This window comes from Heptranchias perlo, chromosome 6, assembly GCF_035084215.1.
Source record: "Heptranchias perlo isolate sHepPer1 chromosome 6, sHepPer1.hap1, whole genome shotgun sequence".
NCBI lineage: Eukaryota > Metazoa > Chordata > Chondrichthyes > Hexanchiformes > Hexanchidae > Heptranchias > Heptranchias perlo.
The window spans coordinates 64,214,233-64,231,306 of record NC_090330.1 but is presented as its reverse complement, the minus strand read 5'-3'; the positions used below and the strand labels follow the sequence as shown (position 1 = coordinate 64,231,306).

General features: G+C 40.6%; 1 protein-coding gene across 3 annotated transcripts in view; it reads left to right on the top strand.

The window, feature by feature from the left end:
* The window catches only part of tdrd3 (tudor domain containing 3), a 140,985-nt gene that overhangs the window by 110,448 nt on the left and 13,463 nt on the right, over positions 1 to 17,074 (top strand). The window contains exons 12-13 of one of the 3 annotated variants that reach the window (XM_067986436.1): positions 40 to 165; positions 4,908 to 4,916. In XM_067986436.1, the coding sequence (XP_067842537.1) occupies positions 40 to 165; positions 4,908 to 4,916 (135 nt within the window). Of the gene's footprint in view, positions 1 to 39; positions 166 to 4,907; positions 4,917 to 7,938; positions 8,129 to 17,074 lie in introns of those variants that run through there. The other 2 variants (XM_067986434.1, XM_067986435.1) reach the window with 2 other exon arrangements.

Sequence of the window (17,074 nt, the reverse complement as noted above, 5' to 3'; positions counted from 1 at the left end):
TTTTTTGATTTCTATTTGGATCTCTTCCCTTTGTTACAGTTTTATCGGGCAGTCATCAAGGCACTTCATCCTTCAGGGGTGACAGCTGTTGTTGTGTTCAGAGGCTATGGAAACTACGAGGAAGTACTTCTAAGTAATATTAAACCACTTCATGATGAATTCTGGGTGGGTACTCATTTGAATCTATTTTGTTGTTTCTTTATTTACCTTAATGTGTGTAATATTGGAAATGCTTGGTCACTCTTTGAAATTTGTTCTCAGGTGGTGTCAGTTATTACCATTGACTCACAGAATTAGAATTATTTTTCATACTTAAACCCTCAGTCTTGTAGTTGCTTTTATGCTTCAAAAATGGAGGCAACAATTCAAATCAAAGGTAGTTGTTACTTTTTGGGTAACCTAGGAAGATCCGAGTATAGATGCCAACAAATGGGCAACTAAGCCATATGATTGACATCCACTAATCTCTGCCATTGTAATGCCATATGCCTATTGTAATGCAAGATTTTAGGTAATATAGGTACAAACCCACTGTCAGCAGAAAACACCTTTTGTGATACCTATCTTCATGCCCATTGTTCACCTAAACCATCCACTGGTCTATTTCTGACCTGCATAAAATCTTCATACCGTATAGCTGCTCCTTTTCATTTTATTGTCACTGTGATGTCCATTTCCTATTGGCCTTGCACTTGAAGCAACAAAAAAACAATATGGTTTGAGGTACTATCAACATCCTCAATGTCAGTGAAGGAAATAGAGCACTGAATAGCCCTTCAGGTCGAAATGAACAGTCAGGAAAGTCAGGAGTGGTGTTTAGGGGGTTGCTGGTGGGGTGGACACATGCTGGAATGAGAATTTTTGTGGAGCGAGTGAGAGAGTAGTAAAAAGAGAGGAGAGACTTTAGTGTGGAGAAAGGGTTACATCAAAACTACAGCACAGAAACAGGCCATTCGACCCAAGTAGTCTGTGTCGGAGTTTATGCTCCACACAAGCCTTCTCCCTCCCTACTTCATCTAACCTTATCAGTATACCCTTCTATTCCTTTCTCCCTCGTGTGCTTCCCCTTAAATGCACCTATGCTATTTGGTTCAACTATTCCTTGTGGTAGCGCGTTCCACATTCTTGCCACTATGGGTACAGAGGTTTCTCCAGAATTCCCTATTGGATTTATTAGTGACTTTTATATTTAAGACCTCTAGTTTTGGACTCCCCCACAAGTGGAAACATTTCCTCTGTCTACCCTATCAAAACCTTACATTATCTTAAAGACCTCTATCAGGTCACTCCTCAGCCATCTCTTTAAGAGCCTTAGCCTTTCCAGAGGGACAGAAAAAGGCAACACATATGCTGGGGCAGGTAAGAGAACGTGGGAAGAGGCACACAAAATGAGAACGGGACGAGTTGTGTTTCCTGATTTATCATTTTGAAGTTTAGTGGTAATTTTAGTTTGTCTCCACTTTCATAGTATATGGAAAATATCTTCTTATGGGCCTAATTTCCTGACTTCTACATTTTGACAATGGAGGCCGACTTTATGGCTTTTTTCTTTCTTAAAAAAAAGTTTGGTAAGTGGATCTGTGTTGGTTTGATTATGCAATATTAATTTGATTTAAGTGTCAGCTGCGACTCAGTGGTAGCACTCTTGCCTCCGAGTCAGAAGGTTGTGAGTTCAAGCCGCACTCCAGAGACTTGAGCGCAGAATCTAAGTTGACACTTCAGTGCAGTACTGAGGGAGCGCTGCAATGTCAGAGGTGCCATCTTCCGGGTGAGACATTAAACTGAAGGACTCTAAGATGAATGTAAAAGATCCCATGGCACTGTTTCAAAGAAAAGCAGGGGAGTTCTCCCCAGTGCCCTAGCCAATATTTATCCCTCAACCAACATTACTATAACAGATTATATGGTCATTATCACATTGCTGTTTGTGGGACCTTGCTGTGCACACATAGGCCGCCAGGTTTCCCTACATTACAATAGTAACTACACTTCAAAAGTACTTAATTGACTGTGATGTGCTTTGGGACATCCTTAGGTTGCAAAAGGCACTATATAAATGCAAGTTTTTTCTTTCCTCGCTTGGCAAACTCAGTGTGAAAATTTTAAAACTTTGGAGCCTAATTTTATCCATAGTGAGGTGTATTTCATCTTCAGTGCAGACAGAATCATTTTTGCCTGACAACCAAAAGCATGGTTTTTAAAATCCATATTTTGTGCAAAAAGCAAAGTTCTTGTTTTATTTTCACCTTTTTTTCTGTTCCATTTCATTTTTGTTGCTTCTTTTAACTACATTCCTCTGATTTCACTGTCCGAGAGGACAAGTATGTGACCTCCTCCCAATTCTATAGAAGATGCAGTAGAACAGGCTCGCTCTTGAGATTTTTTTTCTCCCTTAAATTTTTTGGTGAGTTTTTGTCTTTATCAAGGTGGATGATAATGATGGCAAACAATGCGAGGAACAAGCACCCCAAGTAAAGCTGCCTTCATCTTGTCCCAATTATATGCAAAAGCTGCAACCTTCGAAATGCTTCCTTGTGTTGACATTTCTAATTCTTGTGCCAGCCATCTGTTGGCCTGTCTGTGAAAGGCAGTTAGAGCTAAATTGGGGGCAGTTTTGTACTGTGGCTCAAGCCCATTGGATGCTGGTTTAATATTTCCCAAACTCATTTTGTGTAGGATCTGTACACCCAATAAAAGAAAGCGTTATTCCCTCGTATGGATTCAAACCCAGGTCCTAGAGGTGAAAGGTCAGTGTGGTAATTCACCTGACCACCATAGCTTAATTTGTCTTGGTGCAGATCAGGATTTGTCAGGATCCAGTTCAGCAAATCACATTTTCACTCCCATGGGAGATTGAGAATTGGGAGCAAGATTACTTCTTGAAAGATGTGTGGTCAGCCCATGTTCTGCGTTAGCTCACATGATAGCGAGAAAGCATTGGTGCCTCTTGGCCCTACACAACTTCCGTATCGATCAAATGTTGACCTTCTCTTCAGGTTTGGTCGTTGGCTTTGATGCAAACCGACTGAGTAACCAGAACATTATATTCCTTTGCCAGCATTCTGGCTAATTCATTGCCTCATCACTGTAGCCTCTGGTATTGCTCAGATGGGTATCTGACACTAAGCTGCAGTTGTATGTGGCCCCAATTGCAGCTGTGCTCACGAAGACTATATCTAAAAGGAAAAATATTTTCCCTGTGAAAGCTTATTCTATCATAGTGACTAAATGTCTTGTTATTAAAGTTATTAGAGACCTGAAAGGATAGCTCTCTTTGCTGCTCTTCCTACGGCACTCCCCAGTGCCACTTCCTGTAACTCGCCATGACTTCCAGCCATTGTACTCCAGTTTACAGGAGGGCAGTCTAGTGGATCAATTGTTTTGTAAAAAGTGGCTGTGTGAGAGATGCTGAGATAGAGGATTGTGCTGTGCACTTCACAGGTTTTTTTTATTCCACTTTCCTTTGCCTCTCCCATCCCCATCCCAATTCAGTGTGGTAGTTTCTTCTGGGCAGAGGGAGGATTTGCAGTCAAGAGACTTGTTGAACAGTGAGGTGTAGACTGCATAGTTCACTGGGGTTGTAGAAGAGATTCCATTCAGCCTGGAAAACTCGGGGTTTTGCCCTTGCTACCTTGTTCCCAAAGTTATGGGAGGATTTTAGCCCACCTTGAAGGATGACAGTTAGCCACCCCAAGGATGATCAGCCTTGCACAGATTATTAAGATGATACAAACAGAAAACTGGCTTGCTACAGTCTACCTAAAGGATGAATATTTCTATGATAAGAGAATCAAATACTTTAGTGTCAATATCAGTGGTGTATATTACAAAGTGCCACCACCCAGCTTTACCTCAGCTATCAGGATTTTCTTTTATAACCAAGTGCCTATTTATGGCAGTAGAGAGGCTTGTATGTTTGTCCATAGCTGGCTGACTGGGTGGTAAGAGCATCCTTGGCAAAAGTATGCACAACTTCCCTCCATTTCCTCAAATCATTTATAAGATTTGGAAAGAGAAGATGACGGTCATTCTAGTGATCCTTTTCGAGCCCTGAAAGATCTTGTTCTTAGATCTTTTGATATTCAGTGCTGATAACCCCATCAGGATCCTGTATAGGGAAGACTTGCTGATTGTGGTGAAGGGCTAAATTTAGCACAGATGCATTCAGTTGATGGCATAGCTCTTGAAAAGGCTGCCTTGGAGGAGCGAATGTTCTAGCAGTCAGTTGTTATAGCGCTATTGACTTGTGATAAAACTCCCACACTTACAATGCCAAGTGGTGAAGCTTTGTCTACAGGAGTCAAATTGTCACTTGAACCCATTAAGGTAGGTTGTGATAGTGATTGTTTTGGATCTTGAAATTCTGCTAGATGACTGGTAAGTAAGTTCAGTGAAATTTCAAGTTGCTGCTGCTTAAGTAAAGTTTGCTGTGGGAAGATTACTCAACTGCCGGGGCACAAACGTTCTTCAAGGGATGTTGTTATTCTTGATTTTCCTCTGTGAGATGATGGAAATTCCTATTTTGTGTGGAGGTTGAACATCTTTCAAAAGATCAGCAAGGTTGTACCAATGGTAAACAATATACTGTCCCTGACTTTTAGCATTGTCATTTTTGTAGTCAGTTTTCATATATATAGTTTATATTTCTGTTCTTTTCAGTGGGACAAACTATATTTTATTTTACAACATTGAAAGCTAATGTTGAGCAGTGTAATGTAAAAATCCATTTACTTGGGATTTGAGCCAGTTTACTGATGCAATTCACTGAGTGCTCAAAACAATACTGCAGCCTAATGAACAGAAGTCTGAAAGAAAGGAAATTCAATATTCATATTCTATTTAAGATTTGTGTTTGTGTTTGGGCTGCTGCTTAAAATTTTGTTCCTATTTTCTTTATCCAGACTTAGGAAGATGATGTAAGGGGAAGAGAAATGAGGGTGGTGAACCGAATGCTGAATGATGATTCTCAGTTTAACGTTATGACTGACAAAATTTTAATAATTAAAATACATGTTACAGATGCATAGCTAACCAGTCAGTATCTGAAAGAAATGTTAACCTTTCATTACTCTTTCAGATGTTGACTGACCTGCTGTGCTTTTCCAGTGTACTATTTCTGTTTCAGATTTCTAGAATTTGCATATTTTGTTTTTATCTCCATTAAATATTAGTTGTTTTTATTTCAGGCCTGAAACATGCTACATAAATGTTTTCTGTTTTATTTTATTCATTTCAGTTTTGGTGCTTTAAAATAGTTTGAACTACTACGCTGTTGTTGCTTGCTCCAGGAAATTCTCTGCTCCCTTGATCAGTCACTTTTTGTTTCAAGATTTCAGCTCGGCTGCATGGTGCAGAAACATGAAATATTTCCATGATAATAGAAACAAATACTTTAATGTCAATATCAGTGGTGTATATTACAAAGTGCCACCACCCAGCTTTACCTCAGCTATCAGGATTTTCTTTTATAACCAAGTGTCTATTTATGGCGGTAGTCTTTCTTTCGTCGAGGGGCTTGTATGTTTATCCATAGCTAGCTGACTGGATGGTGAGGGCATCCTTGGCAAAAGTATGCACAACTTCCCTCCATTTCCTCAAATCATTTACAAGATTTGGAAGGAGAAGATGATGGTCATTCGAGTGATCCTATATGAGCCCTGAAAGATCTTATTCTTGGATCTTCTGATATTCAGGCACTGACAACATTAAGAAAGCTTCTCCCGTATCAGGAGATGCTATACTACTGTAACTATCCTTTACTATTAAATTAGTATTTTTGATCATTTTAGATAAGAATTTTCAAATTGTTTCTGCTTTCCCCATAGTTGCCTTTTCTCCTTTTTATTCTCCTTTCTATTCTGTTTTGCACAAACTATTTTAATTTACTGTTCATGATTAAGTACCATATTTATAGTAATTAAGTTGTTATTTAAGTCTTTGTAGTTAATTTGAAAGAAAAGTGAATCATTTTGTGAAGTTCTTTTGGAATGTTTTCACAGTAGGAGTTCCTTTAACTGATGTTATTTTGCTGTTTTCTTTATCTTGTTCTAACCTAACTACTTTAACTTATTTCACATTAGTAAATATTTGAATTTGTATTACTTTTCAGTTATTTTGTTGGTTTTATTTAACTTTTTCCTGTGCATCCTCCATTCAAAACTGTTGGGGACTAATGTAAGTTTAAACTGAGGCATTGTTAATTGCTGCAGATATCTCCTAAGATTAGATTTTGCTGCAATCAGAAGACTGAACATTGTACTGTAGTTTGACTTGATTGTATCATTGGAGTGACCATGTCAAACTATGATGCTAAATCTGGCTGAATCAGACCAAGCAGCCAGTGATTTAACTTGGTGGCACAGGCAACTGAGTATCTCTGAAATACATTTCATCAGTGATGCTTGGGTTAAAGGAATAAACTGTTGACTATTCTGGAAGGAATGTTGTGCTTGTTTTAAACTGAGATCAGTATTTGTTGAATGGATGTTAACTTGCCAATCATGTTTATCATCATTTGAACACCCTGTCGGGCACTGTAGTTGCTGAAGTAATTCAAAAATATGGCTTGGTTGTGTGTATGCTACCTGCTGTGAGTGGTTGGTCTGATATTTTTCCCCCTTTTCCAACATTGGTGACTGATGTTGGGCTGCAGTTCTTCATGTATAAACCTAAATGATGAATGCTGCCAAGCTAGTTGATTGTAGGGCATTACAGCTGAGCCTGGTCCTGTCCTCACCTGATGTCAATGCCCACAAATTTCGCAGCTCAAGGCACTGAGAGTGGGGATTCTAGTTTATTATTTAAATTGCTCTAGGTCATTTTTGATCATTTATCTAATCTGAATTAGTGTTGAGTTATTCCTCAGTCAGTTTGAACAAATATATAGGGCTCATAACAACAGTCAGAATGTTTTTTGATATGCTACCACTACCTGGGTGAATTATCATCTGCAGCTTAAAATTCCTGAAAGGTTGCAGTTTCGTGGCTTACCAACTGGTGTAAAATGCTTAGAGGCCTGACTTTGTGATTGGGCACTCCCAGTGACAAGCGGCCCTTGCGGTTTTAATATGGAGAATCACTGGCTGCGGGCTCACGATTTCCTGACTTGTGCTTCCTGCAAGAGCGGCTTCTCCATAGGAATGCCTGATCGTGGAATTGGCCCTTACATTTCACAAGCGATTACTTTGTTTTTTGTTTGTGTAGTTAAAAGCACGTTGAATGTATTATGCATATTTTACTTTGCTGCGCATTGCTGTGAATATGGAAGTGTTTTTATTCCTCATTGCATTACAAATTGCTATAATGTGAAGCAATACATTACTGATTGAAGAGAGCGGCATATGGGGATAAACAAATGTTTCATGAAAGAAATTAGAGGTAATTGCTCATAGAACTGATAGCAACCGGTGGTGAGAAGGGAAAGCAGGAGGAAAAAATACTAATGCTCACTACCGCATATCAGAAGTTACAACTGTATTGGCGCAAAGCCTGAATTGAATGGAAAAGAACATTTATTCTGTATTGAAGGCATTTTAGTTTCCAATTCGTTTTGGAGTTCAACCTAAAATTACAGCAACCAGATACTGAAGTATCTAATTTCTGGTGAACTTCATGATACACACTATTTAAATACCTTGCATGCAAATTGTGATTAATTATTTTAAAGTTGTGCTCAGATGCTCACAGAGATGTTCATTTTGCTGGTTACCTAAGATTCTTAGTACAGGAGAGTAGTATTTGTCAGCTACAATTTTCATCCTTTTAAGTGTGGGACTGACTTGTTAAAATCTACCAGTTGTTCACTGCTTGAGCTTAAATGTAGGACTAAATCACATTGAGCATGGAATAACAAGTGTTTCGTTTTGGATTCATTCAGTAAGCTAGTTGCACAAAGCTAGCTACAACAGGTAACATTTTATTTTATTCACCATATTTTAGAATGCCTTAATGGAGTGAAGGACCCCTAGTGTTCGACCGGAGTGTGCACCGACGATTGCAGCCTTTAAGAGATGACCCAATTTCACATCACAGCATGATTGCTCTTAAAAAAAACCTTGAATCACAAACAGTGAAAAATGTATTAAAATGTATTATCTGCAATAAAAGTTTTATACATTTTGTCACAACCTCTTCTGTTCTCTTGCAATTTCTCTTCTGTTGTGTCTACGTTAACATGCAACTGTACACATCACCAAGACAGTTGAGGTGTATTTACCTGAGGAAAATATAGCTTATTGATTTGTATGATACTGTAACAAGAGGTCTGAAGTTCGAGAGTTGCTTAATCCCTTCAATGGATCCATATTTTGATACCTGGGTTGCTGTGGTCTGTTATGTATAAGTAGCAAAGGACTTTTTATGGAATCTGGCTTGTCTCTCTCGCGCTCTCTCTCTCTCTCTCTCTCTCTTGCGTTCACTCTCTCTCGCGCGTTCACTCTCTCTCTCATTCTCATTTTTTAATATATATCTTTTTTTTTCTCTTTGCGTGTGTGTCTCTCTCTCTCTCTCTCTACTTTTCTTCCTCTTCCCCAAACAGCCAAACAGCTTCTAATTCGTAGCATTTCACACGGAGTAAGCCCAGGATATTCACCCATGTCTTTTTTCCCTCTTTTAAATTTTCTTCCCTCTTGAAAACTGAGTCACACTGGGGTACTTTTCAACAAGCAACAAGATGACCTTTGCTGCATCTGGTCCTTCCTCATGTGTGAGTTGTCAGGTTATTTTACTATGGAGGTCATTATAGCCAAGCCTGGACTCATCTTCAACTGATATCCACTATTGTAGCACTTTGGCTGTTTATTTAAATACAGTTTTCGACCCAAAGGCATTGAAATCAATTGTCTGGTTCTAGCTTAGGAAGTGAATCGCAGCTCCCAAACTGTAACCTGGAACAAAAACTAAGTTGAACTCCAGACTTCCTGGTAGACAAGCTCAGTGATCAAATTGATGTAAGTGGAATCTGACTGCTCTTGTGAAATGTTCGGGTGGCTGCAGAGCAGCCATTCATTAAGGTTATTCTGCAAAAGACCAGAGTTACAGAACTGGAGCCTAATGGAGACATGGATTCGATAGTAAGTAATTCTTCAGGGTAGATCTGACTACTTTTAGGGGCTTTTAGGGAAATAACCATAATCTTAGACTTACACTGACTAACGTATAGTATCATTAATTAAAAAGAAAGTCGTTTTTCCCCCAAATCTGTTTGTTTGTAAATTGTGCTCAGACTATATTTTTTCAGAAAGAAGCTGACACAAATATATTTGGTAACAAGTTTCATTTCGTGTGGGTTCATGTGAACTTTCAACTTGGTTAATACATAAACGGTAGCAGTGTCCACTGAATAGATCTATTTGCAATATACACAAACTGTGAAGGTTAAAGTGAGTATTCAGGTCTCTTTATTTAATTTAAGAAGTAAAATTATATGTTAGTAACTTGTGGTATTGTAAAACTGTCATCTGGTATTTTATAAATTCAAATTAATTGCATTGTTCCTTCAGTGAGGAACTGGAAAGAATTAAGACTAATCTGAAATTTTGTTCTCAAGTGAAATCTAATGACCAACTAGGATGAATGTTCATCGGTTTTGTTCCATCTGGTTTAAAATCAGTGACTGTTAAATAATTGCTGAGTGGACACAAACCACTGTCTGGGGAAGAATCAGAATCTTGAGATATTGAAATATCTCCTGTCTACAGCATTTATACGAAATCATACATTATTCTGTCAGCATTAATATTTTTCTGCAGTGTCAACATTCTGTATTAACCATAAATATGTTAAAGTTAAATTTAAACCATAGTTGAACTTAAGCAACATAGTTCTGAGAGAATTGTTTTGTTAAATCATTTTTAGATGTAATCAGACATACACCGAATCACCAACCACTTTTGTCATTGTTTTAACTAAGAAATCTGAAACAGTCTATCTCCCTCTTTCATCAGTACTACTCTGGTCTGCTTCTCTGGACTTTCATATCTCCATTCCTCCTACACTGCAAAAATAAGTGGTGCTATACTCTTGCACTCCTGCATTCTCCAGTTGCAATTAAGACTCACCAATGTTCAATCTTCTACTCTAACTCATTCTTTCCCAAGTTCTCAAAACTGTGGAACCACTTATCTTCTTTCCTCCTACAGTCTTCAGGTCTTTAAGCTTTGTAACACCTAATCATTAATTGCTGATCTACCTCATCTTTTCAATTTTGGTGGAGTTCTTCGTTATGGACCTTGGCACTTCAGCTTTGTTTCTCAGTTTTAAAAAAAAAGTAGTCAGCAACGGTAAGTCTAGAGTTCACTGAAAATGTTGAACGTATAAATGAATTGTTGCATGCATTTTGATCACCGAAGGAGTGGTGAGCCACCTGACACGGTGGTTTTGAGTTCAAGTCACCACTTCTTGATGAGCTTTTAACTATGTACTTATCCAAATTCTTACATTTTTATTTATGTATTAACCTGGTTTTCTGGAAGCAGCTATGCCAAATGCAAACACGTACCACTGTTGGCATTGGCTGCTGTTTTCTACTCTGGCCATGCAAGTATTGAGCTATGCTTGCACAAGTGTTTTCCCGTTGTTGTGGACTGTGTTCCAAAATCTAAGTGGGGTGGCGTGCATAGTTGCCAGCATTCTGCAGAACCCAGTATGCCTGGAGAAGGCTGCAGCTTGAGTAAAACTGGAATCATTGAGCTGACAGTAGCTTTTTCTGTTAACTGTTGTGAACTGAACGGTTTTAGTTTGCCCTGAAGCAAAACGCTGGATCGTTCTGGTGCTCTCTCCTCTCAATAACCCCCCACCCCCACCCCAAATTCTGACTGTAGAAAAGGAGATAGATGTTATACTATCCAGTAATGCAAACATGTCGGGGGTAATTTTAACCCCCAAGAACAGGTGGGCTGGAGGTGGGTGGGTAGTAAAAATAGTTGAATTCTTCAGCAAGACCATATCGTGGCTCCAACGTGTCCACTTCTGGGTTTACCGCAGGCGCGTTAGGCTGCGCCACGCAACAGAAACCCGGAAGTCCTGTCCCTTCTTAAAGCCAGTGGGCTAACACTTAAAGGGGTGATGTACCTCATTGCGATAGATGAGGCACTTAATTTTTTGTGTATTATAAATGTAAAATGAATTTAACCTTACTTGTTCAGGTTTCCCATCACTTCTGATTCACGTCAGGTGAAAGCAGGCGAGAAGGGCCGGATCCATGAGGTGAGTGCCTTTATTGCACTGCTTGTGGGCCAGGATGAGCAGGAGTGCTTCATTCAAGCCCACCTAGCGCGATCAGCTGATGGTGGACCCCTGCCCCTCACGATGGCCGACTGCTCCCCTGAATGGCCGAGACCCCTCCCAACCTCCGATCTTCTTTCGACGTCCTCCGATCTTCTGGCGACCTGATCACCTCCCGGCCCGCGATGTCTTTCACGGCCCACCTCTCCCCCATGTCCTTCACAGCCCACGATCTCTCCCTCGTTCCTCTCCGATTCCAGGCTGACTGCCGGGTATGAAACCCGGAAGTAAAATTTATTGCCCTTGTTAAGGTCATGATTGCAGACTGCGACCTGACAACTTTACTTCCGTGTTTTGCGACTGACTATCTCCCCCGCTCTCTTCCCGCCTCCATGTAAAAATCATGCCCGTCATCTCAAACCAGCAAAGAAAACCCGACCAGATTTTTTTACCTGCATGTTACACTTATCTTTCCCTTATTGCATTCCTTTTGAGATGGTGCTGAATGGAGGAGGCTTGACATTTTCATGTTTGAGACCATCCACATCTGTCAGAAGAATGTGCCAATTCTAACTTACAAATGCTGCTAGATTTTGCCAGTTGTAATTTCATCACAGTGTTGGTTCTATTGAAAATGCTTAGAATTACTCACATTTCCAGTTCACACTTCTGAGAAATGATGTCAGATGACTAAAAGTAAATTTGTGTTGAATTGTGTTGAGCTTTACTGGTAATTTTCTTATTGCAGGAATGTTTTCCTAAAAGCCAAAAACTGGGTTTTGTGTTGTAATGACATCATATTACATTCTGAAATAAAAACAGAATATGCTGAAAATGCACAGCAGTTCTTCAACATTAGAAGGAAAAACATGGGGTATCAGCCCTTCTTGGCAGAGAATGTTGTTTACTGCTGAGCTGCATCTGGAAGTAGTGGGCTGCCATTATTTGCATAGTCGTCATTCTGCCTCCTTGATGACAGGATCCAGATTACAAACTTGTCATACCTGCATCCTGCAGTTTGATATGGTGTTGAATGGAGGAGGCTTGACGTTATCATTTTTGGGGTCACCCACCTACCCACTCAGTAAGGGGAGTTTTCTGTGCTAAGGTTGGAAGGAATATAAATGGCCCCAAAAGAAAAACATTGAGAATGCTCAGTGTGGAAGAGCATTTTGGGGTTGAATTTCTGAAGGGGGTAGGTTCTCTTGATTGTCCGCTGTAACTTAAAAGATCTGCGAAAATGCGGAGAAATCTTGGACGAGCATGAGAATCCCCGTGAAAATGAATGGTGCATGTCTGTCAGCATTCTGTATTACATGGAATTACATAGAATGTACAGCATAGAAACAGGCCATTTGGCCCAACAGGTCCATGCCGCTCCACACGAGCCTCCTCCCTCTCTACTTCATCGAACCCTATTAGCATATCCTTCTATTCCTTTTTCCCTCATGTGTTTATCTAGCTTTCCTTTAAATGCATCAATGTTACGGAGTAATGAAGGACAGTCAGCATAGATTTGTTAAGGGAAGGTCGTGTCTGACTAACTTGATTGAATTTTTTGAGGAGGTAACAAGGAGGGTCAATGAGGGTAGTGTGTTTGATGTAGTCTACATGGATTTTAGCAAGGCTTTTGACAAGGTCCCACATGGCAGATTGGTCAAAAAAGTACAAGCCCATGGGATCCAAGGGAAAGTGGCAAGTTGGATCCAAAATTGGCTCAATGGCAGCAAGCAAAGGGTAATGGTCGACAGGTGTTTTTTTGACTGGAAGGCTGTTTCCAGTGGGGTTCCGCAGGGCTCGGTACTAGGTCCCTTGCTTTTTGTGATATATATTAATGATTTGGACTTAAATGTAGGGGCCATGATTAAGAAGTTTGCAGATGATACAAAAATTGATAGTGAGGAGAAAAGCTGTAGACTGCAGGAAGATATCAACGGATTGGTTAGGTGGGCAGAAAAGTGGCAAATAGAATTCAATCCGGAGAAGTGAGAGGTAATGCATTTGGGGAGGGCAAACAAGGCAAGGAAGTACACAATAAATGGGAGGATACTGAAAGGTGTAGAGGAAGTGAGGGACCTTGGAGTGAAGGATGTAATTGCACTAGAGATGGTACAGAGGAGATTTACCAGGACTGGAGAATTTTAGCTATGAGGAAAGATTGGATGGGCTGGGGTTGTTCTCTTTGGAACAGAGGAGGCTGAGGGCTGATTTAATTGAGGTGTACAAAATTATGAGGGGCTTGGATAGGTCCTCCCTATCCACTCTAATTCCCTTAGCAGAGAGGTAATAACCAGGGGGGGGGGGGGTAAAGATTTAAAGTGATTGGTAGAGGATTAGAGGGGAGCTGAGGAAAAAATAATTCATCCAGAGGGTGGTAGGGGTCTGGAACTCACTGCCTGAAAGGGTGGTAGAGGCAGAAACCCTCAACTCATTTAAAAATGACCTAGATGTGCACCTGAAAGTGCCGTAACCTACATGGCTGTGGACCAAGGCTGGATGGCTCATTTTTGGCTGGCGTCAACGCGATGGGTCGAATGGCCTCCTTCTGTGCCATAAATTTTCTATGATTCTATGATACTCACCTCAATTGCACCATGTGGTAGCGAGTTCCACATTCTAACCACTCTCTGGGTAAAGACGTTTCTCCTGAATTCCCGATTGGATTTATTGGTGACTATCTTATATTTATGGCCCCTAGTTCTGGTCTCCCTGCGAGTGGAAGCATCTTCTCTACGTCTACCCTATCAAACCCTTTCATAATCTTAAAGACCATTAACAGGTCACCCCTCAGTCTTCTCTTATCTAGAGAAAAGAACCCCAGCCTGTTCAATTTTTCATGATAGATATAACCTCTCAGTTCTGGTATCATCCTAGTAAATTTTTGCACTATCTCCAGTGCCTCTATATCCTTTTTATCATATGGAGATGAGAACTGTTCACGGCACTCCAAGTGTGGTCTAACCAAGGTTCTATACAAGTTTAACGTAAGTCCTCTGCTTTTCCATTCTATCCCTCTAGAAATGAGGGCCAGTGCTTTGTTTGCTTTTTTTATGGCCATATTAACCTGCATCACTACTTTGTGATTTGTGTATCTTTACCCCCAGTTCCCTCTGCTCCTCTACTCCATTTGGACTCTTATTATCCTAGCATTATGTAGCCTGCTTATTCTTGCTACTAAAATGTAATATCTCACACTTATCTATATTGACATTCATTTGCCAGTTACACGCCCATTCTGCAAGTTTATTAATGTTTTTTTCTTCCTGTATTTTCTCTCAGTTTTCCTCTGTATTAACTATACCCCCCAATTTGATGATGTCCGCAAATTTTGAAATTGTACTTCCGATTCCCGAATCCAAATATTTCATGTAAATTGTAAACAACAGTGGTCCCAGCACTGAATCTTGTGGAACACCAATTCCCACCTTTTGCCAGTCTGAGTAACTATCTTTAACACCTACTCTGTTTTCTGTTTTGTAGCCAGCTTGCCATTCATTCTGCTGCTTGACCCCTGACTCGACGTGCTCTGACCATAGTCATGAATCTACTATTGCAATACCTTATCGAAGGCCTTTTGAAAATCCAAATATATTATGTCTATTGCATTACCCTTGTCTACCCTTTCTGTTACTTCAAAATATTCAATAACATTGGTCAAGCATAACCTGCCCTTTTGAAATCTGTGCCGACTATTCTTTATTATATTTTCGGTTTCTAGATATTTTTCTATTACATCTTTGAATAAAGATTCCATTATCTTTCCTACCACCGATGTTAAGCTAATTGGTCAATAGTTCCCTGCCTGGTTCTGTTTCCCTTTATAAATATAGGAATCACATTAGCTGCATATGTGAACAACAACATCTCAGCTTAGTAACGTTTGAAGTATCTTTGCAACTTTTCACTGAACTTCATAAGGGACTGACACTAGACACTTGGGCCCCACTGTTAACCCGGAGACGGGAACGCGGTGTGCGAGAGTGTTAGCGTGTGACGAACCTGCAGCATTGCGTGACGTATAAGCATAGCTGATTTTAACGGCCAGCTGTCATTTAAATAAAGCATCCAGATTCCTTGATGCAGTGACGCATCTCCAGGTGTGCCACCCACCTACATAATACAATTTCCTGGCCAGTATCTAAAGGCTTTGTCTACCTCTGCTAGGGAGGCTAAGGGAGAGGACTGTGGAAACTACAAAGAAACTTTGACAATTTGAAAGATGTCTTCTGAGAGAAGGAAGGTGGCTTTCAGGACCCCCCCCCCCCCCAACAATGCTTCCTTGGAGGTAATGTTGGGTGCAGTGAGGGCAAGGAGGGATGTGTTGTTCCCCACAAGCAGGACTAAGATACCTGCTGCCACAACCAAGAGGAAATGGATTTACATCGAAACTACAGCACAGAAACAGGCCGTTCGGCCCAACTGGTCAATGCTGGCATTTATGCTCCATACGAGCCTACCCCCTCCCTACTTCATCTAACCCTATCAGCATACCCTTCTAATCCTTTCTTCCTCATGCGCTTATCTAGCTTCCCCTTAAATTTATCTGATATTTGACTCAACTACATCTTATGGTAGTGCGTTCCACATTCGTACCACTCATAGGATGAAAAGTTTCTCCTGAATTCCCGATTGAATTTATTAGCGACTGTTTTATATTTATGACCTCTAGTTTTGGACTTCCCCACAATTGGAAACATTTTCTCTACATCTACCCTATCAAACCCTTTCATTATCTTAAAGACCTTTATCAGGTCACCCCTCCGCCTTTTCTTTCTAAAGAAAAGAGGCGCAGCCTGTTCAGCCTTTCCTGATAAGGATATCCTTTCAGTTCTGGTATCATCCTTGTGAATCTTTTCTGCACCCTCTCCAATATCTCTACATCCTTTCTATAGTATGGAGACCAGAATTGCGCACAGTGTGGGATCTAACCAAGGTTCTATACAAATTTAACATCTTTGCTTTTCAATTCTGTCCCTCTAGAAATGAACCCCAGTGCTTGTTTTGCCTTTTTTATGGCCTTACTAACCTGCGTCGCTTGTGTGTCTGTATCCGTAGACCCCTTTACTCCTGTATCCCATTCAGATTTGTTATTCAAGCAGTATGTGGCCTCCTTACCCTTCCTATCAAAATGCACCACCTCACATTTATATTGAAATTCATTTGGCAACTACACGCCCATTCTGCATGGTGACTGAGGAAGTCAGCAGCAGGAGCGTGACGCCGAGGACCTGGTTTCAGTGCAGGAAACATTTCAATGACCTGACTAGGTCAGAAAAGGTCAGGACACGTCCTTCTTTACTCATCTTGTGCAACGCACCTCCTTCCACTATCTCTTGACCATCAAACACCATTCACACCATTCCTCACCTCTGCATTACTTCCTTCACACCAATCACAACGGTACACTGTACCACCTTTCATCCTCACTCCTTACACATGCTCATCTGTTGCTTCCTCCTTTCATTGCTGCCATCCGCATTTCATCTCCTCTGAGCTGTTTGACCTGCATCTCCTCCATTTTAACCTCAATTCATACTGTAGCCAATTTCCACAAATGCATGACATCCCCACTCTGTTAAATCTGCCTGATTCTCACTTTTGCCATATGCACTACATGCAAAAGAAGGACGCATCATTACTTGGCACTAATAACGCTGTCCTACCCCTTTTGCAGGAGAAGAGAGCGCAGAATACCAGGGAGAGGACCAGGACTGGCGGAGGAACACCAGAGTTTTTGTAAGTGATCCCAGCGGAAGAGGAGGCACTGGACATGAGTGGCGCCTCCAGCACCCTGATCGTTGGTGATGGCGAGATTGGTGGATCAGCGAAGCGGTGACTGATTTAACCTTAC